General features: G+C 54.8%; 1 protein-coding gene across 1 annotated transcript; it reads left to right on the top strand.

Moving 5' to 3' along the window:
- Nucleotides 1-12,089: 12,089 nt before the first annotated feature.
- On the top strand, nucleotides 12,090-18,041 carry PAX1 (paired box 1). Its single transcript, XM_061461849.1, has 5 exons — nucleotides 12,090-12,204; nucleotides 13,194-13,811; nucleotides 14,845-14,987; nucleotides 15,135-15,354; nucleotides 17,858-18,041. Exons 1-5 carry the CDS (start codon nucleotides 12,201-12,203, stop codon nucleotides 17,947-17,949), a joined length of 1,077 nt encoding a protein of 358 aa, XP_061317833.1. The 5' UTR covers nucleotides 12,090-12,200; the 3' UTR covers nucleotides 17,950-18,041.
- The last annotated feature ends 1,105 nt before the right edge of the window (nucleotides 18,042-19,146 follow it).

The raw sequence follows: 19,146 nt of genomic DNA, 5'->3' as shown, positions 1-19,146 counted from the left end.
TTGAACCTGCCCGAGGGAGACTGAGCTGAGCTCTTAGGCAGAAGCTCTTCCCTGTGAGGGTGCTGAGGCGCTGGCACAGGGTGCCCAGAGAAGCTGTGGCTGCCCCATCCCTGGCAGTGCTCAAGGGCAGGTTGGACACAGGGGCTTGAAGCAAGCTGCTCCAGTGGAAGGGGTCCCTGCCCGTGGCAGGGGTTGGGGCTGGAGGAGCTTTAAGGTCCCTTCCAACCCAAACCAGGCTGGGGTTCTGTGATTCCTGTAGATGACCAGGACACGGACTCCACCTTTGCCCAAGTAAGAGCAATGTTTAACTTTTTTCCTCCAGATGTCACCCATTTTCACCCCATTTTCTCAGCTGTCTTTAGGGGTGCGGGAAAGACATGTCCCTATGGAGCAGCATGTTGGCATCCTCTTCACCTGCAGCTCCTTGCTAGGGCAGGCTGAGCACCACCATCGCCCACCACTGATGGCTTCGTACCTCCTGCAAGGCTCTCGGCTCCTCTGCATCCAACTAGAGCATGTAACCCTCAACCCAGCCTTCTCATCTCACCTCGTCTCATCAGGGTTGGGTGAGCAAACAGTCAAACACCCATGAAAGAAACACAAAGCCCAGCACAGCGTTAGCAGTTGGGAGTAGCTCAGGGTCTGCTCCATGATGTTTGAATTTCCACAAGGATGCACGTCAACTGGATGCCATCCCAACACGCTAAATGCAACTCGCCTCTAATTGCATTGTTTCCGCTGATCTCCGACGAAATTCTCTCTGTGTCTAACAAGCATGCTTGGCTGAGGCTCTCTTTAAACTTTATGTGATTTTTCCATGTGCTTGTTTGCTAAAAAGAGCCCAAACACGAGCAGGTTTCAGTTATTTTCTCCCCCCCCCCCCCCATTAATTTGTTTTCTTTCACTGCTTCCCATGTACTTTTACTGTCTCCCTCTCCTCGGGCAGTGCCAACAGCAGAACAGGAAGGGTGGCTGGAGCGGGGCCAGCTTTCGCTTCAGCTCATTTCTCTTCAACACACACTGGTCTCTGACACCCCCCCCCCCGACTCTGTTTGTCATTTGCTTTGCTCTCCCAGCATTGTGTCATGGCCATGGTATTGCTGATGGATTCCGAGCTTGCCTCATGGAGCAGTGCACAAGGTTTTCATAAGCACATTCATCTTAAAAGCAAAACTGTCAGAAGCAAACAATGCCCCTATGAATGATGTTGTAAAGACACATACTAACTCTAAACATCCATTACCAAACAATATTAGCTTATGGAGCAACTCCATTTCCTCTTACTCATTTTTAATAGGTACCTGATACCCAAAGTACTTCCACATTGGAAAATTTGCTCCAAGATGTGAAATTGCCCAAGATAAAACCTCTCAACAGGATCTTTTTCAGCACGGGCCCAGCAGAGCTTGCGTTGGGCTGGAGAAGGGGGGGGTGTCTAAAAGGTTGGGGGCTGACAGCTCCTTTCTCTGTTCTACTCCCATTTTGGGGTCCTTCTGTGCCCCAACCCTTTCACTCAGCAGCATCTCAGCCATCAGCATGACCAGGTACCACAGACCTGCTCCAGAGGAGGGCAAGCAGCTGTGGCTACCAAGCCTCACCCCACTTGCCTCCTGCTGGCAGCTGTTTTGATGCTCCCACGTCTGTGGCTGTAGGTACCTGACGCGTCCACACGCTTTTTGTTTGGAGGCGAGCAGCCTGTGTGGCAGGAAGAAAACATCTGAGATCGCTTTAAATGTCACTTGGAGCCAGGCCAGCAGCGTAGGCAAGGAAAAGCTGGTAGCTTGTTTTAATTTAATGGTGTTGAAGTGTTCTACTGCAATTAAGCATCTGAAAATTAAACAGAAACAGTCATTAAGTCTGGTGATACAAACCCACTAGACCAGAGAATATAAATTATTTCAAATGGTAAATGCCAAAGCAGTGTTTATGATAGGGATGTTTCCCCTTATTAGCCATTATCGGTTGGTTTAAATCAGAGGAACTTAATCCTGAGGACATTAATCACTGCACATGTTGAAGCCCAGAGCCCCGAGCAGGTCACTCACTCTGCTGCAGGGTGCTAAAAGGCAGGGTGGGGGCTTGGGAAGGGGGAAAAAGGATAGAGAAGAGCAGACAACGTGACATCCATCACTCCCACCCCTGGGTCCGACCCAACGGGCAGAGCAGGGAATCCCTGCCTGAGCTGGAGGTTCAGTTTTTAACCTGCCCATGTTATTTGCCAGGGATAAAGCACCTTCTCCCTGCGTCCTGGCTGGAGCAGCTTGTACACAGGTAGGGATGCAAAGCCACCGGGCTCCTGCAGGACTTGCATGTGCTCTTTCAAATGCATTGTGTGCATGGGGGGGGTGATGCCTGGTCCAGGCTATTACCCCAGGGGGGCTTGTGGCACCTGCTGGGGCTTCCTCCACTCCCCCAGGCAAAGCCAGGCTGCTTCAGAGAGAGGGGTTTGGGGAGGAACTGATGGTTTTATGCTGGCAAGGAGTGAACCTGAGATAGAATCACAGAATCCCAGCCTGGTTTGTGTTGAAGGGACCTTAAAGCTCCTCCAGCTCCAACCCCTGCCACGGGCAGGGACCCCTTCCACTGGAGCAGCTTGCTCCAAGCCCCTGTGTCCAACCTGGCCTTGAACACTGCCAGGGATGGGGCAGCCACAGCTTCTCTGGGCACCCTGTGCCAGCGCCTCAGCACCCTCACAGGGAAGAGCTTCTGCCTAAGAGCTCAGCTCAGTCTCCCCTCGGGCAGGTTCAAGCCATTCCCCTTGGCCTGTCCCTACAGGCCCTTGTCCCAAGCCCCTCTCCAGCTTTACTGATACCTGAGTGCTTCCTGGGAGCAGACAGAGGTGCCTTTCTCCCTGTGGTGGCAGTGATGAAAATCACCCCCTGAGCTTCATTCACAAGGGAAATGATGGCCAAGAAGGGAAGAACAGGGCAGCCTCACCTAAAACTGTCTGGCTAGAGCATGGGGCCATGCAAACTGGTGGTGCTTACCCCAAAAGCTCTGGGAAACGGAAGCCCTGCCTTTGTGAAAGAGCTTTTCCCCCTGTTGCTGGCTGGATAATGCAGGCTGACAACCTGGACCCGTAAAACTTCCAATGTGTGCTATTCCTGAAGTATTGCTTTTACGAGCCTCAGCTTCTCTCTGCTGTGAGCACGAGCCCAGCTCCGGTTCAGGTAAGCACATAAATGCTTGTTTAAATTCCTCATCTTTCAGCAGAAGCATACGCTTACATCTAATGGCCTTCGGTGAGACTTAAGCCTGGCTTTAAAGTTAAGCATGTGTTTTAAGTGCATTCCTGAATCAGGGCTCTGAGATCCATTGACGTGAACAGAAAGATTCCCCATTGGCTTTAGTGGGATTTTTCTTGCCTGAAATGGAGTCCAGATCTCATGAAATAAATACCCATGTCTTTGTAGATGTGGAACCACATGGAGACTTATGAATACTTGTTCCCAGAAAAGGATCCAGCTCATTCATATGCCTACATCATGTGTATTAAATTCTCCTGACATCTACCACAATTCTAGCATATAAATGGGAAACAGAATAGATACTGTGCCCTGAAAGCACTCAGCTATTGATGGCTTTGAATTCGTAGCAGGAAGCATTGTTTGTGTGCAGCCTTCACAAACTGTGCTTCCATTTTCCTTTAACATTGTTTCGTTCTCATTTTATCCCAATTACTGGCCTGGCTTTCCACAGGGATCAAACTCGCTTGGTCCTGGTCTGAAGGAGAACCTCGGGGTGTGGAGGAGAGGGAAGGATTTGGCACTTGGGGCACACCATGGGGACTGGGGCTGGCTTTGCCCATCCCAAGCCAGTGGCTGTTGGTCCCAATGAGGCTGGAGCGCTGCTAACCCCCCCCCCAAATCCTTTCTGGAGAAGGAGGAATGCACAAAGACAGAGGGAAATAAGGTCTGTACCAGACCTGCTGCTCAAATAAATCCTCACATGCAGAGCAGAGCTGTTCAGGTTGGATTCAGGAACAGCAAAGGGCTATACTGCTGTTGCTTCTGGCATTGCACGCGTCCCACAGCACACAATAACTCAACCAACCTGCACTCAACCCTACAGGAGCGGTGCTCGATTCAGAGGGGGAATTCCAGAAAGAACACGCTTTTTGTTTGCAGCCCGTGCTCCCCATCCCACCGATGGCAGCCAGAGATGCAGATGTTCCCATTCCAACACTCTCTGCTCCTTCCTGCCACTGCTTTTCCAGGAAAGCAGCAGCAGCGTCCAGCAGACATGCACCATGCTTCATGTGTTGCTTAAAACCTTTAGGAGCTGATATCGCGGGCACAGGTTCAACAGGAGGAAGGAGCTGCCGGGTCCATGCAGGCTCCCTGGAAGATGCCGGGCTTCCTGCATGATGAAGCTGCTGCAAGTGCCCATCGGCTCCTCATTGGGTCTGCTTTCACCTCCCAGCTCCCCCCTGCCTGCTGATGCTCGTAGGATCAGCCAAATGTAGGTAGGTTAAACCCAATGGCGTGTTATCCAAAACAAAATCAGCTACTTTGGAGCTTTCTTGGGAGGGGACAGAGCAAGAAAAGGTCTTCTTATGCCCATTTCTGGGTGGAGGGGGCTCTGCACCTTCTGTCTGACGTGCTGCAGCAGCTCTAACGCAGTATCTGATTTCAAATGACATCTGTGTCAGCTATAGCCCGACGCGTGCCTGTGCTAACAAGTCTGGTAGCTCTGGGCTCTGCCTGCAAGGACGGACACCGAGGTGAGGAGGGGCTGGGAGGAGATGGGAAGCTTCAGGACATTGGGAATGGTTTGAAGAAGTGGCTGTGAAAGCGCCATCGTGTTATTCAGCAGCTCTCCTGCTCCATCTGCCCCTACAGCTGCAGGCCAGCACCACGAGTATGTTCTTTATAAGAGACTACTGCAAAAGGCTGTGCCTCTCGTACAGGAAAAACCCGAGATGAAACAAGCTAGGAGGGGTTTTCCTCTCTTTCAAAGCAAACTAACAGAGCAGCTCCCTTCAAACCGAACCAGAGAGATCAGAATGTTTTGCCTTTTCCCTTAAATGAAAGCTTTCCCATCTGTAGGACTGGGCATTTTCTCTTATCTGTCAAAGAAATACAGTCAGAAACCCATCTTTTGCACCTTAAAACATTTCTACTCAAACCCACAACCCTCCAAAACAAAAAAAGACCCGTTTTGCTTAAAGGACTTTTTCTCCCTCTAGAGAAAGACTTCAATGAAAACAGTTTATAGGAACATAAATAGCTGTTTTGGGGGTTATTTTCATTGGGTTTGGCAGTCCTGTGTATTCAGCGAGATGAAGGGAATTGAGCAATCACTGCCATTCAAAAATAATCCATGTCTGAACATGATCCCATTTGATACTGATGCTGTGCAGCACCGGTCACTATCTATGAGTGCTTTTATTATGGGAGCAGGGCATAAAACCAGTATCAGACCCTGGCTTCACCAGGAAGGGTAGGAAAGTGTCTTACACAGACTCATCTTCAGGTATTGATCTTCACCTTTTATATTTGAAGTCCAAAGCATCATTACCAGCCATGTCCCAAGCTTCCCCTCCTTCCTGTAGCACAGGAAAAGGACCATGGCTGTGCCACCAGACCCATCTTTGGCCAAGGACCATGGATGCAGCATGCCGTGAATGCTCCATCCCTGGCAGTGTTCAAGGTTGGGTTGGACAGAGCCTTGGGTGCCATGGTTTAGCCTGAGGTGTCCCTGCCCATGGCACGGGTTGGAACTGGATGATCTTAAGGTCCTTTCCAACCCTAACTATTCTATGGTTCTATGCCTCTCAGAGCAAAGGGGATGAGAGGACCTGAAGGTCCTTCCTCCTCATCCCTCCGGCCATGCCATGGTTTTGGTCCTGAAGCTACACAGAGAGCTCCTGGCTGAGATGAAGCCTTGAGAAAAGCCCTGCTTACCCCAGGAGCTTTGTACTCCGGTCATGGTGTGTTGCTGTGGCCAGGTGGAAGGGAAGGAGAGTGTGGGCAAACCTGGCAAACCAGCTCCAAGAGCTGGCAATGTTTGATTAGGGACTTACTAAACAAGTGCAGGACCAAAGAGAGGGGTGAACTGCAGGGTTTACCTGTTGCTCCCCTAGGAGGAGGGAAGGCTGTGCCTTCATGCAGTGCAGCCTGCTGCTTGCAGTGCCCACCCTTAGTCTTTGCTCAGTGTCCAGGGCAGTGAAAATCAGGTATTTCCCCCCCACCATCACCATCTTTAATTGTAAGGGCCTTGTGCAAGCAGCGCTCTGCCAGCACGGGCAGGCAGGAATGAGAAGCAAAGGGAGAGTCACTGGAGCTGTCCCTTGAGAGGTGATTCAGGGGCTAGAATGGACAAGGCAGCTCTTCACAGTGCTGTAAATCCCACTTTATATCCCCCGTGCCACGTACAGGAGAAATAAACAGAGCTTTGTGATGATTAGTCAGAGTCTTTATGATGGTTATAACATTCTCTGCTTACCTCGCTCCTGCCTTGCTACCTCGGTGCGTTTTCATATTGCTACAACTTTCTGCTGTGAAATGATCCCTGAAAAGAGTTTACCTGCCACTAAATGGCTCTGAACACTGTGAGATGCTTTGGTACAACACCGTGAAGCATAGCTCTTGGCTTACTGGGTCAACACGCCGAGCACACACCTCAAACCCCCGTTAAGAGCTATGAAGTGTGGCACCAGGTCGTAAAGAGCTGCAGGAGACACGTTTTATTCACAGCTCAATGCTATAAAGTTTAACCTATTACATCCTTCACCACCTGTAACACCAAGCCAGGCACGGAGCAAAATGCATGAGGCAAGCTCCTTTCTTTTGCCAGGGCTGTCTCTGCAGCCAGGGGAGCAGGTGATGGGCAAAGTGGGGGTCAGGGTTTCCCACTGGAGTTGTCCTGGCTGGTTTTGACATCCAGGAGGATGAGCCTCAGGTGAGACCTTTTCTTCAGGTTCATGGACCTCATTGCTCTCTGAAAGGCAGGGCAGGTTATTCCTCCATAAGATCCTAACCAATTGTTTATCCTATTTTAATTCCGAACCATTGGCTTTGGTCACCCTGACGTTCATCCCTTCCTTTCTCTCCCCATATTCCTTTCCCAGGACTCCTTACGGATGAGCGGATCCAGCTCCAAACCGATGGAGAACCTCCTCCGAGAGCCTGGGGGTGATGCGCCAGACAGATCCACGCCATAAAGCCCGTTGGAATTAAGCGTGAGTAAAGATACCCAAATCTCATCCCAAATATTTTCCACAAGGAGGAGATTCCCTGTTCTCTCCTGAGGCCACGTGCGCACCATCCAGCGTGCAGCCGCTCTGTGCACACGGTGCCAAATGCAACAAGACGACCCGGTGCTGTTTCAGCCTACGCGATGTGTTTTTCCACCAGCACAACTTAACATCCCTTTCCCTTGCCAAGCGTGCGGCCTTCCCACTTCATTATGGTCATGAGAAAACCATTCCAGTAAGAAAACAAAGGACTAGGTTGAGCAGCCCTTCATCCCTTCTGTCTGCGAGCACGTGCGGTGCTTGTTTGCAAAGTTGGGCACGAGCTAATAGGCTGATCTTGCAAAGATTTACGCTCAGGCAAAGGCTTCCATATGGGCTTAGCGTTAAGCAGGACCTTAATCTATAGGAAAATATTTGGAAGGGGTTTTTCTGTTTCTCTTTCACTGTAGGACCAATGAAATATTCACCATAGCAAATGGAGAGGCTGTTGCCGAGTCCTGAGGGCTTGGGGCAGGCAGGAGACAAGGACCTTATGTGAGTGCTCGTTGTTTCTCACAGCACCTACAGCTCCCACCAGTGCCACAAGGACTGTCTGTTCTCAGCGCTGTGCTGGGTGAGCATTCCGAGTGGTCAAAGTCAAGGCTCCTATCCCCAAGGACCCCCACTGCTGCAATGAGGAGCGGGGATACACCATCCCCATCCATCTGAACTGAATCTCAACACTGATCCCAGCGTTCCATGAAGCCATTCCTGCGAGCCAGCTGTCTCCATACGCCTGGCAGATGTCTTGGAGCAGGACTGAGCCTTTGCAAGGCAGAGGCTTGGCTTCACCCCTTCCTTTGAGGCACAGCCAGAGCAGGCAGTCCCGTCCCGCTGCCGGCTTCTCCCAACAGGCTCCCCTGCAGCGAGACCTCTGCGTGCCGTTAGCGTTGGGGCTCCTTCAATGCTCCTCTCATATTGCTTTGTGTTCTTACTGCTTCAGTACTAGTGAGGCAAGGTGGTGACTGCACCTCCATAGCTGGTGGCAGATGGAGGGATCCAGACTGTAGCTAAAAAGCTCTCCCACTGCCTGCATTGCTTCTCAGGGCGTGCAAAGAAGTTTCAAATCCACACGCAGTAACTCACAAGCGGTCCGAGATGCTTTGCAGGCAGAAAGGGAGAAGAAAATCAGGATGATGTGTGTAAAAAGAAAAGTAGTTTGTATCCACCGCTGCTTATTTAAGCAATGGCAATAATTACAAATAATCTCTGTTGTCCTTACATCAGCAACGTTTTACACAAGAATTAGAGCGTATTAAGGATCCAGGATATCTTTTTCCCATTCAGAATCTGTGATGAAAAATGTAATCTTTAGGAAAAAAAAAAACCCAAGCTTAAAACTCCAGGATTTTTGCCTTTTTTTCTCTCTCCACGAGGAGTTATGGAGCTTTCTGGCTTGCAGAGGGGTATATTTTATAGACCTAAATCGCTTTTGACAAATGAAACCGAGTTATTGTTAATTACCCAACCTGTGGCCTTTACCAAACCGAAATAGATGCTTACACAAAGTGGCTCAGACAGCACACAGAGCTTTGAAGGATGATTTTTCTCCTCCGAGCCCTCAACGCCTGTTCTCCAGCAAACTGAAGCAGTTTCTTTCGCGGCAGCGGGACTGTTCAGCTCTGTATTAAACCAGTGTCAAAAGGCTCGGGGAAGGAGACTGTCAGGAGTAATCCTGCGACACAAAACGCACTCGCACCCGGCTTCTTTTTGCGAGAGAGAAGCGTTGTGCTTCGTTTTGGGGAATGGGAGCCTGTTTTGAACCCGCTGCGACGGGATTTTCCTGTTTTGATTGATGGACTGTGGCAGAAAATGAGCTCCATAAACTAAATATCCCCTCCAAGAGCCGCAGAGGCTCTGATTCCTTAACGAATATAGAACAAACAACGGGGCACACACGGGAGCCCCCACCTTTAACGGTACCGGTTCCCAGCTCCTGCAGCGGGGCAATAATCCTGGTGTTTCTGTTTAAAAGGCTTTCGGGGGTACCTGCTTCGCTGCTGGTACCGACCTTATCCAGCAGAGATCTCGCTGCGGAGCCGTGCATCTCCCGCACGGAGCCCAGCGCTTTGGGGGGCTCGGCGGGGACGCGGGCACCGATGCCCAGCAGCTTTCGCAAGTGGGGTTAAACTGAGGGGTTTCTGAGCTGCTGGCACAGCAGTGGCGAGGGGAAAAGGGTGCCGATGGGGAAGGGTTTTGTCCGTTTCTGAGCCCAGCGGGAAGCGCCGGTGAGGAGCCATGGAGTGCACCCGGGTCTGCCGGCCCCGAGCAGCCTGGCCCTGGCCCTGGTCCCGGCCCCGGCCCCGAGAGGGAGATAGGGACAAGGAACGGGACAAGGACCGGGGCTTCCCTCCGGCCCTGAGCTCCTCTCCCTTCCCTCCCAGAGCGTTTCCCCGCGGAGAGGAGAACCCCCGACCCTGCGCCGGCCCCGCTGCCCCCGGCCTCCCGGAGCCCCCCGGCTTTTCCTCTTGCCTTGCTCTTTTTCTTTCCTTCCTTTTAACTATTTCCCTTTTCATTTTCCCTTTTATTTTCTTTTTTCACCTTTAAAATCTTTCATTTTTCTTTTTATCTTTCTCCTTTTTTTCGTTTTTATTTTTTCTTTTTTTTTAAATTTCGTTTGTTCTTATATCGAATTATTTTTTTGTTTAATTTTTTAGTTTTTGTTTTTTATTTAACTTATTATTTTCCTCTTTTTATTTTTTCCTCCTTTTCCTCTTCTTTCTTCTCTTTTTTTCCTTTCCCTCCTCCTTTATTTTTTCTTTCTAATTTTACCTTTCTTTTTCTTTATATTCTTTCTTCTCATAACTCTTCGCTTCTGTTTTCTCCTTCTTTCCCTTCTCGGTTTTCTTTTTGTTCCTATTTTCCTTCTCCTCTTTCTTCTTTTCTGTTTTCGTTTTCTTTTTATTAGGCTTTCCCTTCTGATTCATTTTGTACCCCTTTTCCCTCTTCGTTTTCTTCTCCATTTCTCTTTTCTCCCTTCCCCGCTATTTTCCCTCACACCCGCCTGGGACGGGTCGGACTATCGCACCGATACTCGGCAGCCCCGCAGCCCCGTCTCCCGTCCCCTGTAACGATGCCAAACCCTTGTCCCTTCCGGACAGGAGCCGAGGCCCGGGGGAAGCCCCGGAGGGGTGCAGTGGGGCGCGGTGCTCCCGGGGCCCACGGCTCCTGCCCTCCGCCCCTCACCGCGGATCCGGCCCGCGGGTTTCTCCGCGCTTCCCAACAGAGGGAGACAAAGGTTGGCTCGGCCGAGGAGGGGCGGGTGGGCTCGGGAGAGCCCGGGCCGGGGCTCCGGAGCAGGCACCGCTACCCCCGGTCCCGCCGCGCCGTCGGGCTGCCCGGGGGTGCTGCAGCGCCGGGGCTCCTCCAAGGGAGAAGCGGCCCTGAGGGACTCGGGGGGTGTTCAGGAGCCGAGCCCGGCAGGCCTCTTCCGACCCCCGGCTAAGAGCAGCCCTCTCCGGCCCCTGGCGCGCTGCGGCGGGACAGCCGGGCTGCGGGCTGGACACGGCCCCCGGGGTAAAGGCTCTTCCGACGGTGGGAAGAGACCCCCGCCTGCCCCCCCAAATCCAGGGCAGGGAGAAAGGCAGCGGGTTTCCTCGGCCGCCTTTCGATTTCCTCCGTCCCACGGCTGCCGGCAGCAGCTCCTGTCTGCTCCGCTGGAGCTGAGAACGGCAAACTCATGGCCACGGCACTCCCCGGAGGCTGTAGCCTGATGGTGCGGTGAGTGAGGGATGCACACCGGGGTCACTCGTCCCTTTGCGCTTCTCAGCAGCTTTTTAATCGATTCGTTCTCTTTCCCCGACCACCGGTTTCCAACGCACCCTTCGGCGGGAGCACACGGGTTTAACCTCACGGCTGGGGAATAGGGGGGGTAAAGGGAAGGGGCAGCCGGGTGGGCACCGCGTGGGGTTCTCCCCGTGCCTGTCCCCGCACCGATGCTGTGCCCCTGGCAGGAAACGCCGTTTGCTTCCTGCCCGCCGCTGTCCGCGCTGCCGACGGGGCGGCCGCAGTCCGGGGCGGGAGGGGGGCTGTGAGAGCGGGGCTGTCCGGAGCCGCTGCCCCCAGCTCTCCCCATACCCTCAATTCAAAGCCCCGGAGGAGCCGGCTTTCGATGCGGCTGCAAACACAATGCCCGAGGCCGGCTGCGAGGCGGTTTTCCACTCTCCCCCCAACCTTTCAGTCGTTTGCGGGGAAACGCTCACGATCTTCCTTCCCATCGACCTTTCTTGTAGAGGGAATCTACAGACCCCCCCCTTCCCCCGCCAGACACGCTCCCATCCCGGTTTTACTCGGCTGCATTCTTACTCGGGTAAGAAACAGGCGGATTTCGATGCAGCGGCTCTGCGGGGGGAGCCAGGTGGAGGAGATGCCCAGACCCCGCACCGGCAGCTCCCCCCAGGAACACCCCCAAACTCTGACCACCCTCTCCGGGCCCCGGCGATGTCCCTGCCCGCAGGTCCCGGCCGTCGGGGCTGGAGGAGGGGCAGGTGCCCGTCCCCCGTGGGAAGGACGGCGGGGGGGGGACGGACGGACGGACTGTGTGCCTCAAACTGGGGGGGGGGGGGGTATCGACCCCTCTCTGCCTCCCCGCAGCCCTAAAGCGGGCTTGGAGAGGGGCATGGGGGGGGGGGGAGGGTGCCGGCCCCTCCCGTCCCAACCCGTCCCGTTCCCCCCCTTAGAGCTGGGGAGCGGCGGCAGCGGCCATTTAGGGGCGGCGCGGGAGCCAATGGGCGTCCCGCGGCCGTGACGGCCGGGATTGACGTGTTTCCCACGTCAAATTGATCCCAAGTAGCGGCGGGGGAAACCGGCCCGGAGCCGCCAGGACACCCCCGCCGCCCGCCCAGCCCAGCCGGGCCGCGCTCCGCCGCTCCCGGGGCCCGTCTATGCCGGGGCCGGGGCTGCGGCGCGGCGGGCAGGCGGTGCCCCCTCCCCGGGCGGAGCGGCGCTGCCCCGGCGCCGGGCGATGGGTAAGGCGGGCGGGAGAGGGGAGGGCTCCGGTTCGGGCTCCGCGGCGGGGTTTGGGGGGTGAGGGGAGCCCCCGGGCCCCGTGGCTGCCGGGGCACGGACGGGACCCCGGTTTCGGCGCGGCGCTCCGGGCCGTCGTGGCGGCGGGCGGGGGTCCGGCACGACGTGCCCGGCTGGGAGGGAGCTCGGCTCCCCTTTCCTCCGCGCTCCCTTCCTCCGCTTTCGCTCCGCTCTTTTCTTTCGGTTCTTTCTCCAGTTCTCGTTGTTTCTCCTTTTTTTTTTTTTTTTTTTTTCCGGCCTTTCCACCGCTGCCTTTTTAAGTTCTCTTTTTCCTGTCTTTTCCCCTCTTTTTTTCTTTTCTTTCGCCATCCTTTTTTCTGTCTCTTTTCCTCCATTTTTAATCTCTTTTTATTCCTCTTTTTTTAATCTATTCTTTCTTTTTTCCCCCGTCTTTTCTTATTCTCCCCCGCTCCACTTCTTTTTCACCTCTTTTCTTTCCGCTCACCCTCTTTTATTTCTTTTTTGTTGTCCTTCGTGTTCCTGTCTTTATTTCTCTCCCCCACCCCGTTCATTTCTCCTTTCCTTTCTTCCTGCTTGTGTTTCTTTTTCTTTCTCCCTTTCTCTCTTGTTCTTATTTTTCATTCGTTTCCATTTTTTCAATTTTTATTTCAATTTTATTTTCAAGTTTCTTTTCCGTTTTCCCTCTTCTTTCTCCTTTTTCTTTTTCTCTCTTTTCCCGTCTTCTTTTTCCTTCCCTTTTTCCTTTTTTTAATTCCTTTTCCTTTTCCTTTCCTTTCTCCTTCTCCCCTTTTTCCCTTCCCCTTTGCCCCTCTTTTCCTTTCCTAGACCTGCGGGGCGGGCCGCGACTGGCGCAGTGTCCCCGTCCCCATCCCCTCGCGTCCCCGCCGCCTCCTGCTCCTCGCGGGCCGCCGGTCGGTATCGCGTTGCTCGGTGTCTCGGTGGTCGGTAACGCGGCGTCCGGCCCGTGCAGAGCACACCTACGGGGAGGTGAACCAGCTGGGAGGTGTCTTCGTCAACGGGCGGCCGCTGCCGAACGCGGTGCGGCTGCGGATCGTGGAGCTGGCGCAGCTCGGCATCCGGCCCTGCGACATCAGCCGCCAGCTCCGCGTCTCGCACGGCTGCGTCAGCAAGATCCTGGCCCGCTACAACGAGACGGGCTCCATCCTGCCCGGGGCCATCGGCGGCAGCAAACCGCGGGTCACCACCCCGGCCGTGGTCAAGCACATCCGTGACTACAAGCAAGGCGACCCCGGCATCTTCGCCTGGGAGATCCGCGACCGGCTGCTGGCGGACGGCGTCTGCGACAAGTACAACGTGCCCTCGGTCAGCTCCATCAGCAGGATCCTGCGCAACAAAATCGGCAGCCTCTCGCAGCCCGGCCCCTTCGAGGGTAGCAAACAGCCGCCCCCCCAGCCCGCCCTGCCGTACAGCCCCATCTACCAGTACCCATACCCCGGCCCCATGGCCTCGACCGCAGCCAAGGTGGGGGCTCACCCCGGCGCTCCCCACGTCGGGCTGCCCCGCTCCTGGCCCTCGGCGCACTCCGTCACCAACATCCTGGGCATCCGCACCTTCGTGGAGCAGACGGGTGGGTATCGAGCATCTCCCCACAACACCCCCCCAACACCCCCCCCCCCCGGCTTTATTTGCTTTAATTCTATTTTTGATTCTTTGGTTGGGAGCATCCCGCTCGGGAAGGACGGGGCGGGAGGGGAGGGAAAGAGAAAGGGGAGGATGGGGGAGATGCGGCGAGGCTCAGACATCTTGAACTTTTTATGAAAAATGTGGAAAATATTTTCTCAGGGATGATAGATTGCCGACCGCAAATTCGGAGCCTGAATTTCCCTTTGCGAAGGGGAAAATAAAACATGGAAGGGGGGTAAAAAGGGGGGAGAAAACCAACCCGGGAGAGGAAAAAGAGGAGGGGGGAAGAAGGCGGCGAGACTCTCGGAGAACGGGCGCTGTGTTCCCCGGGATCTCCCCCGAGAGTTCGCTCTGGTTTTCCTGAAAACCAAACCGGGAGAAGGCCCGGCGCCCCTTCAGCTCCCATCCCCGTGGCCCGAGCCTCGGCCCGCCTGCCCAGCCGGCTCCGAGGGTGACAGACGGGACGGGACGTGGAGGATGGGAGAGGGAGAAATGCGGGTCCTTTTATCCTTCCAAAAGCCCGGGTAAATCAACCGCATGCGTTTCCCTCCGTGCATAATCATTTATCTTTAAAATTCCAATGTCACTTTTATAAATCTCCTTCGTCAGAAGAGAAATTGGGCCTCCTAAATTATAGGGAACGTGGAAGCGACCGGGGGGTGAGCAGAGAGACCGTGTTTTCGGGGTGGGGGGGTGGAACACAACACATCAAGTTCCCCCAAACAGGGTGCATCTAAATCACCGAATCCCAGCCTTTCCCGGGCCTTCTAGCGGGGAGCGGGCTGTATCCCTAGGGTGCCGGCAGGGACTGGGAGGCGAGGTGGATCTGCGCCCTCCCTCCTCATCGGGTTTACATGAACGGGCACTTGCAAACCGTTGTTTTCCCCATGTTTCACCCCAAATCCCTGCTCCGGGGGCCAGCTCCGGGGCCGAAGTGGGGTGTAACGCTGACGGGGTGTCCGTGCTCTCCTTCGCAGGGGCTCTGGCTGGCACAGAGGGGTCTGCCTACCCCCCAAAAATGGAAGACTGGCCCAGCGTGAACAGGACGGCGTTTCCCCCGGGCCAGGCAGTCAACGGCATCGACAAGGCTGCCATGGAGGGAGATATCAAATACCCGCAGGTAACTGCTGGACACGCGCACGGCGGACGGGCACGGGCATTTCCCGTTGCTCCCTTTCCTCCTCCGCCCTCCACCTCCCCGTGGGGGTAACCCCGACAGCGCCCGTTTCGTGCTCCGTCCCCGACGCGTTTCTCTGCCTGTCCGCAGCCGGCCCCGGGGCTGTCGTCGGTGGGCAGCTTCCTTCCAGCCTGCGCCTACCCCCCGTCCAACCAACACGGCGTCTACGGCGGCCCACCCGGCGGCTACATCCCCCCGGGGCACCCCTGGCAGCCGCAGGGCAGCCCCTTGGCCCACCACGGCCCCGGCGTGGCGACCCACGGCGGCGACCTGGCCGCGGCGATGGCGTTCAAGCAGCACGGGAGGGAAGGTGAGACGGGGGACACGCACCGGGGGGTGCGGGCTCCCCGGGGCCTCAGCAAGAGGGGCAGAAACGGAGGAAGGGGGTGAGCGGGTCCCCAGGAGGGGGTTATCCCGCTGGATATTTCCGGTACCGGTGATATTGCCCCCCCACTCCCCGGTGTTATCGGGGTGCTCAGATGGGCTGGCGGCCGCGGGCAAACCCGGTGCCCCCGGCTTCCCCTGAGAGCCGTGAGCTGCCAGTACCCCCGACGGTGGTCCCCGTCTGACTCGCAACCTGGAGCCCCGTTTTCCCTCGTTATTTGCGCCTGTAGAGAGAAGCGAGAGGATTTGAGGCCAATCCTCCGCATTCCATTATCCCCTCCATCCCGGGCAGGGATAGCCTTCTCGGCGGAATTTGTGCCCCCCCCCTCACATCGGGGCCCTTTCCCCCAGTCCGACCCGGGCTGGACGATATTAATGTTATAAATCCTCCGCTTTGGGGAGTATTTAAACTCCCTATGCCAGGCACAGGGAGGGGGTTGAATTGAGCGTTCGTATACCCGAGGCATTAATTGGGGCGTTCCTTTTACCTCCCCTTAATTGTTTCGTCTCATTTATGGGAGCGAGGTTCGTTTCCTTGATAGGCGCTTTCGATTGAAAGCTCCCATCTCAGCTGTTGTGGGTATTAACCCCTCGGCGATGTCCTTCTCCTCTTGCGCGGTATTAGATTCGCTATTCTCGTCCACATTTGCGATTAATTTCCCACTCATTAGTTCATTTCTTTATTGTTGGTTTTCTGGGGTTTTACATTTTTGTTTATTTGATATTATTTTATGGCTTTATTTTATATGCGTGTATATGTGTATATATGTATTTATGTAGATACACACACGCCCTTTGCCTTTTCTAAAGCAGACAACCTGCTGCGGGTTAGAGCATCAGCTGCGCTGGGGCTGAGCTATTGCGAGTGCCAATGGGTGAAAACGGATAATTGTAAACCAATTATTTGGGAAAGAAAATACAACAGGGGAACAGAGTGTGCGAAAGGAAAGGGAAAAGAAAGGAGTGAGGAAGGAAAGGAGGAAGAAAACGGAGGAGAGATGACTGCGGGGATTTAATGTGATTTTCGAGGTATTTTAAGTGACTTGGAGCCAGTTTTCTGACTTCAAGCTGTCTTTGCCGAAAGGCCCATGGACTTCCTTCAAACCTTTGTGGTTTTCTTGGTTTTGCGTTTTGGGCTTTTTTTAAAAAAAATATAAAACAAAAAAAAATTTGTCTTAATTTTTTAGTTTTTTTTTTTTTTATTTTATTTTGTGCCTTTTTTTTTTTTTTTTCCCTTTAAAAGCTGATTTTCTCTTCAGTTCCTTTCGAATCGCTTTTCTGGTTCCGCTCCTTACCTGCCACAACCCAAATACGGGACTATGGGAAGAGCCGTTCCCCCCGGGCCCGAGGAGGGCTGGAGGAAGAACGGAGCAGCCCCGGGGCCCTGCTCCGCTCCCGAGGAGCCGCCCGGCTCCAGCTCGGTGCTGCCCCGCGTCGGCATCTTGCGGGGAGAGGGAGGGGAAGGGACAGAGAGAGGGGAAGAGAGGGAGGGAGGGAAAGGGGGAACAAAAGGAGGGAAGGGAAAAAGAAGGAAAGGAGGAGGAAAGGCAGGAAGGAGAGAGGGGAAAAAAGGGAGATAAGGAAAAGGAAGAGAGGGGAAGGAAAAAGAGAGGAGAAGGAAAAGAAGGCAAGGAGGAGGGAAGGGAAGGACAGATAGAAGGGAAGAAAGGAAAGGAGGGAAGGGAAAAAAAGGAGAGAAGGGAAAAAAGGAGAGAGAAGGGGAAAAGGGGCAGGAGGAGAGAAGGAAAGAAAGAAAGTGAAAATAAAGACAAACTCAGCAGTTTCACTCTGCAATTCAGAACTTTTCTGACTTCACAGCCCTTATTTCCTCAGAAAACCCTTCCTGCTCATCCTGATGCCTGCAGCAGCCCCAGGACCTTCCGTGTCCCATCTTCCAAAGCCTGTGTGTGGGGATCCTCTGGGCCTGGGCCAGCCTCTGACCCTGCACCATGATGCTTTCTGTGGCCAGGTTGTGCCTGGGATGAGCCAGGGATGGGGAGAAGCTCAGCAGGAGGCTGACCACAGCTGGCACAGCGTCCAGATCCATTCTCCTTCCTGGTGCTGGTGGCACAGTCCCTCCCAGGCCACTGCAGCCACAGGCTTTAAGGAAGTCCACGGGATGTGTTCTGTGTGTGGCTGGGGTGGGCCTGGGTCACCCCCCCAGGCAGAGCTGGCCCCGCGGCAATGGTGAGGGTGCCTGTCCTTACCACCATTATTTGGCATCTACATCCACCCCTTTCCTCTCCAGTTCCCATAGAGAGGTCCAATATGGGGTGCCTTGCCTGGGGAGAAGGGTTGGGGGGCCCATTGCTCTTGGGGGGGCTGTTGAAGGAAGGCCCATGTGTGCGTAGATGTGACTGCAGTGATGTGCTTGGAGTCCATCAATCCACTGCCTTCCTGTTGCATTCTCTTTTTCCCTTCTCTTGCAGTGGTGGACAGAAAACCTACCAGTCCCGTGGGGAAATCTTCAGACTCTCTAAACACCATCCATGGACTCTCTATCCCAGCCTCCTCTTCCTAGAGCCACCGAGCAGCAGGCTGGAGACAGTGACTCTTGGAATAAGCACCTGCAAACTGTAACGGAAGCCTGGAGTGCCACCGAGCTGTGCCCAAAGTGCCGTCAAACTGTGCCCAAAGTGCCACCACCCCCAGAAGGTGCCTGTTGGGATGAGGAGTAGCCTGTGTGCTGAGAGGTGCCATCGTCCCCCTGCAATTCCCAGTGCAGGGAAGCACGGTTGGGATGTTTGCTCACGCTGGCTGGACACTTTACCTCAGAAAGGGGTGACAGAGGAGACTCAATCTTCCTTCTTTGTATTGTTCCCCCCCCCCCCCCCTTGCTTTCAGTTTTTCTTTCTCCTTCTGAAGACTTGGATGCAGGGCAGCAAACGCCTCCATGCCAAGACAGTGCCAGGAGCACCGCAGCTCCGTTAGGGGCCAAGGGAGCGTGTTTCCTCCAAGGAAGGGTTTCTGGCTTCCCCAGGCTGCAGCTGTGTGATGGAGCCCTCCCCATTGGAGCCCCCCAGAGCCCCTGCCCCGGGGCGGACATGGACAAATGTGCCACGGCGGTGCGTGATCTATTTTTATAACAAGCTTTAATAAAAGTGACTCCCGTGGGCACACGCAGCTCCCTGCTTCCCTTGGCACCCGGCTGAGCACCATCACTTCACCCTGTGTCCCCCGGCCTCCAACAGCATCTGCGGGGGTCTCAGGGGGCACTTGGCTGGGTGGGATCGCCCTGTGCTGAGCCTGGGTTGCTGTGGGTGCATTGCAGCCCTGCTCCTCACGTCTCCTTGCTGCTCAGATTTGGGGTTCTCCTGCAGTGGGGGGGTTGTGGCCTCACGGGGTGAGTCCTGGTGCTGTGGGGCCAGCTCTGGGTGCCAGCAGGGAGGTGGGCAGGCGCTGGGCTGTGTTATCCCTCTCCTGTCCAGCCGGCTGGGGCGCATTCAGGATGGGCTCCGCTGGGCTTTTGCATTCCCTGGCTCCACCAGCCGCTGCCATTGGCTTCGGTCCCTTCATTGTCTGGAGAAGGGGAAGGTCCTACAGCGGGGCAGGGAGGAAATGTCCTGGCAGGAGAATACAGGCCTGGCTTTTAGCAGAGAGCGTGTCTTTGTGGGAGGGATGGGGGGGACACACATGGATGATGCCACATTTGACATCCCACCCCAGGAATCTATTTTGCCTTCAACCTCGGGGTGGCAAAACTCGGTTTTGCCTCTGC

This window comes from Pezoporus flaviventris, unplaced genomic scaffold (genome assembly GCF_033815535.1).
Source record: "Pezoporus flaviventris isolate CSIRO_AGI_PZ_B2104156 unplaced genomic scaffold, CSIRO_AGI_Pfla_v1 ptg000031l, whole genome shotgun sequence".
Taxonomy (NCBI): Eukaryota; Metazoa; Chordata; class Aves; order Psittaciformes; family Psittacidae; genus Pezoporus; species Pezoporus flaviventris.
The sequence above is the reverse complement of the archived record's forward strand: the minus strand, read 5'-3'. Positions and strand labels throughout refer to the sequence as shown.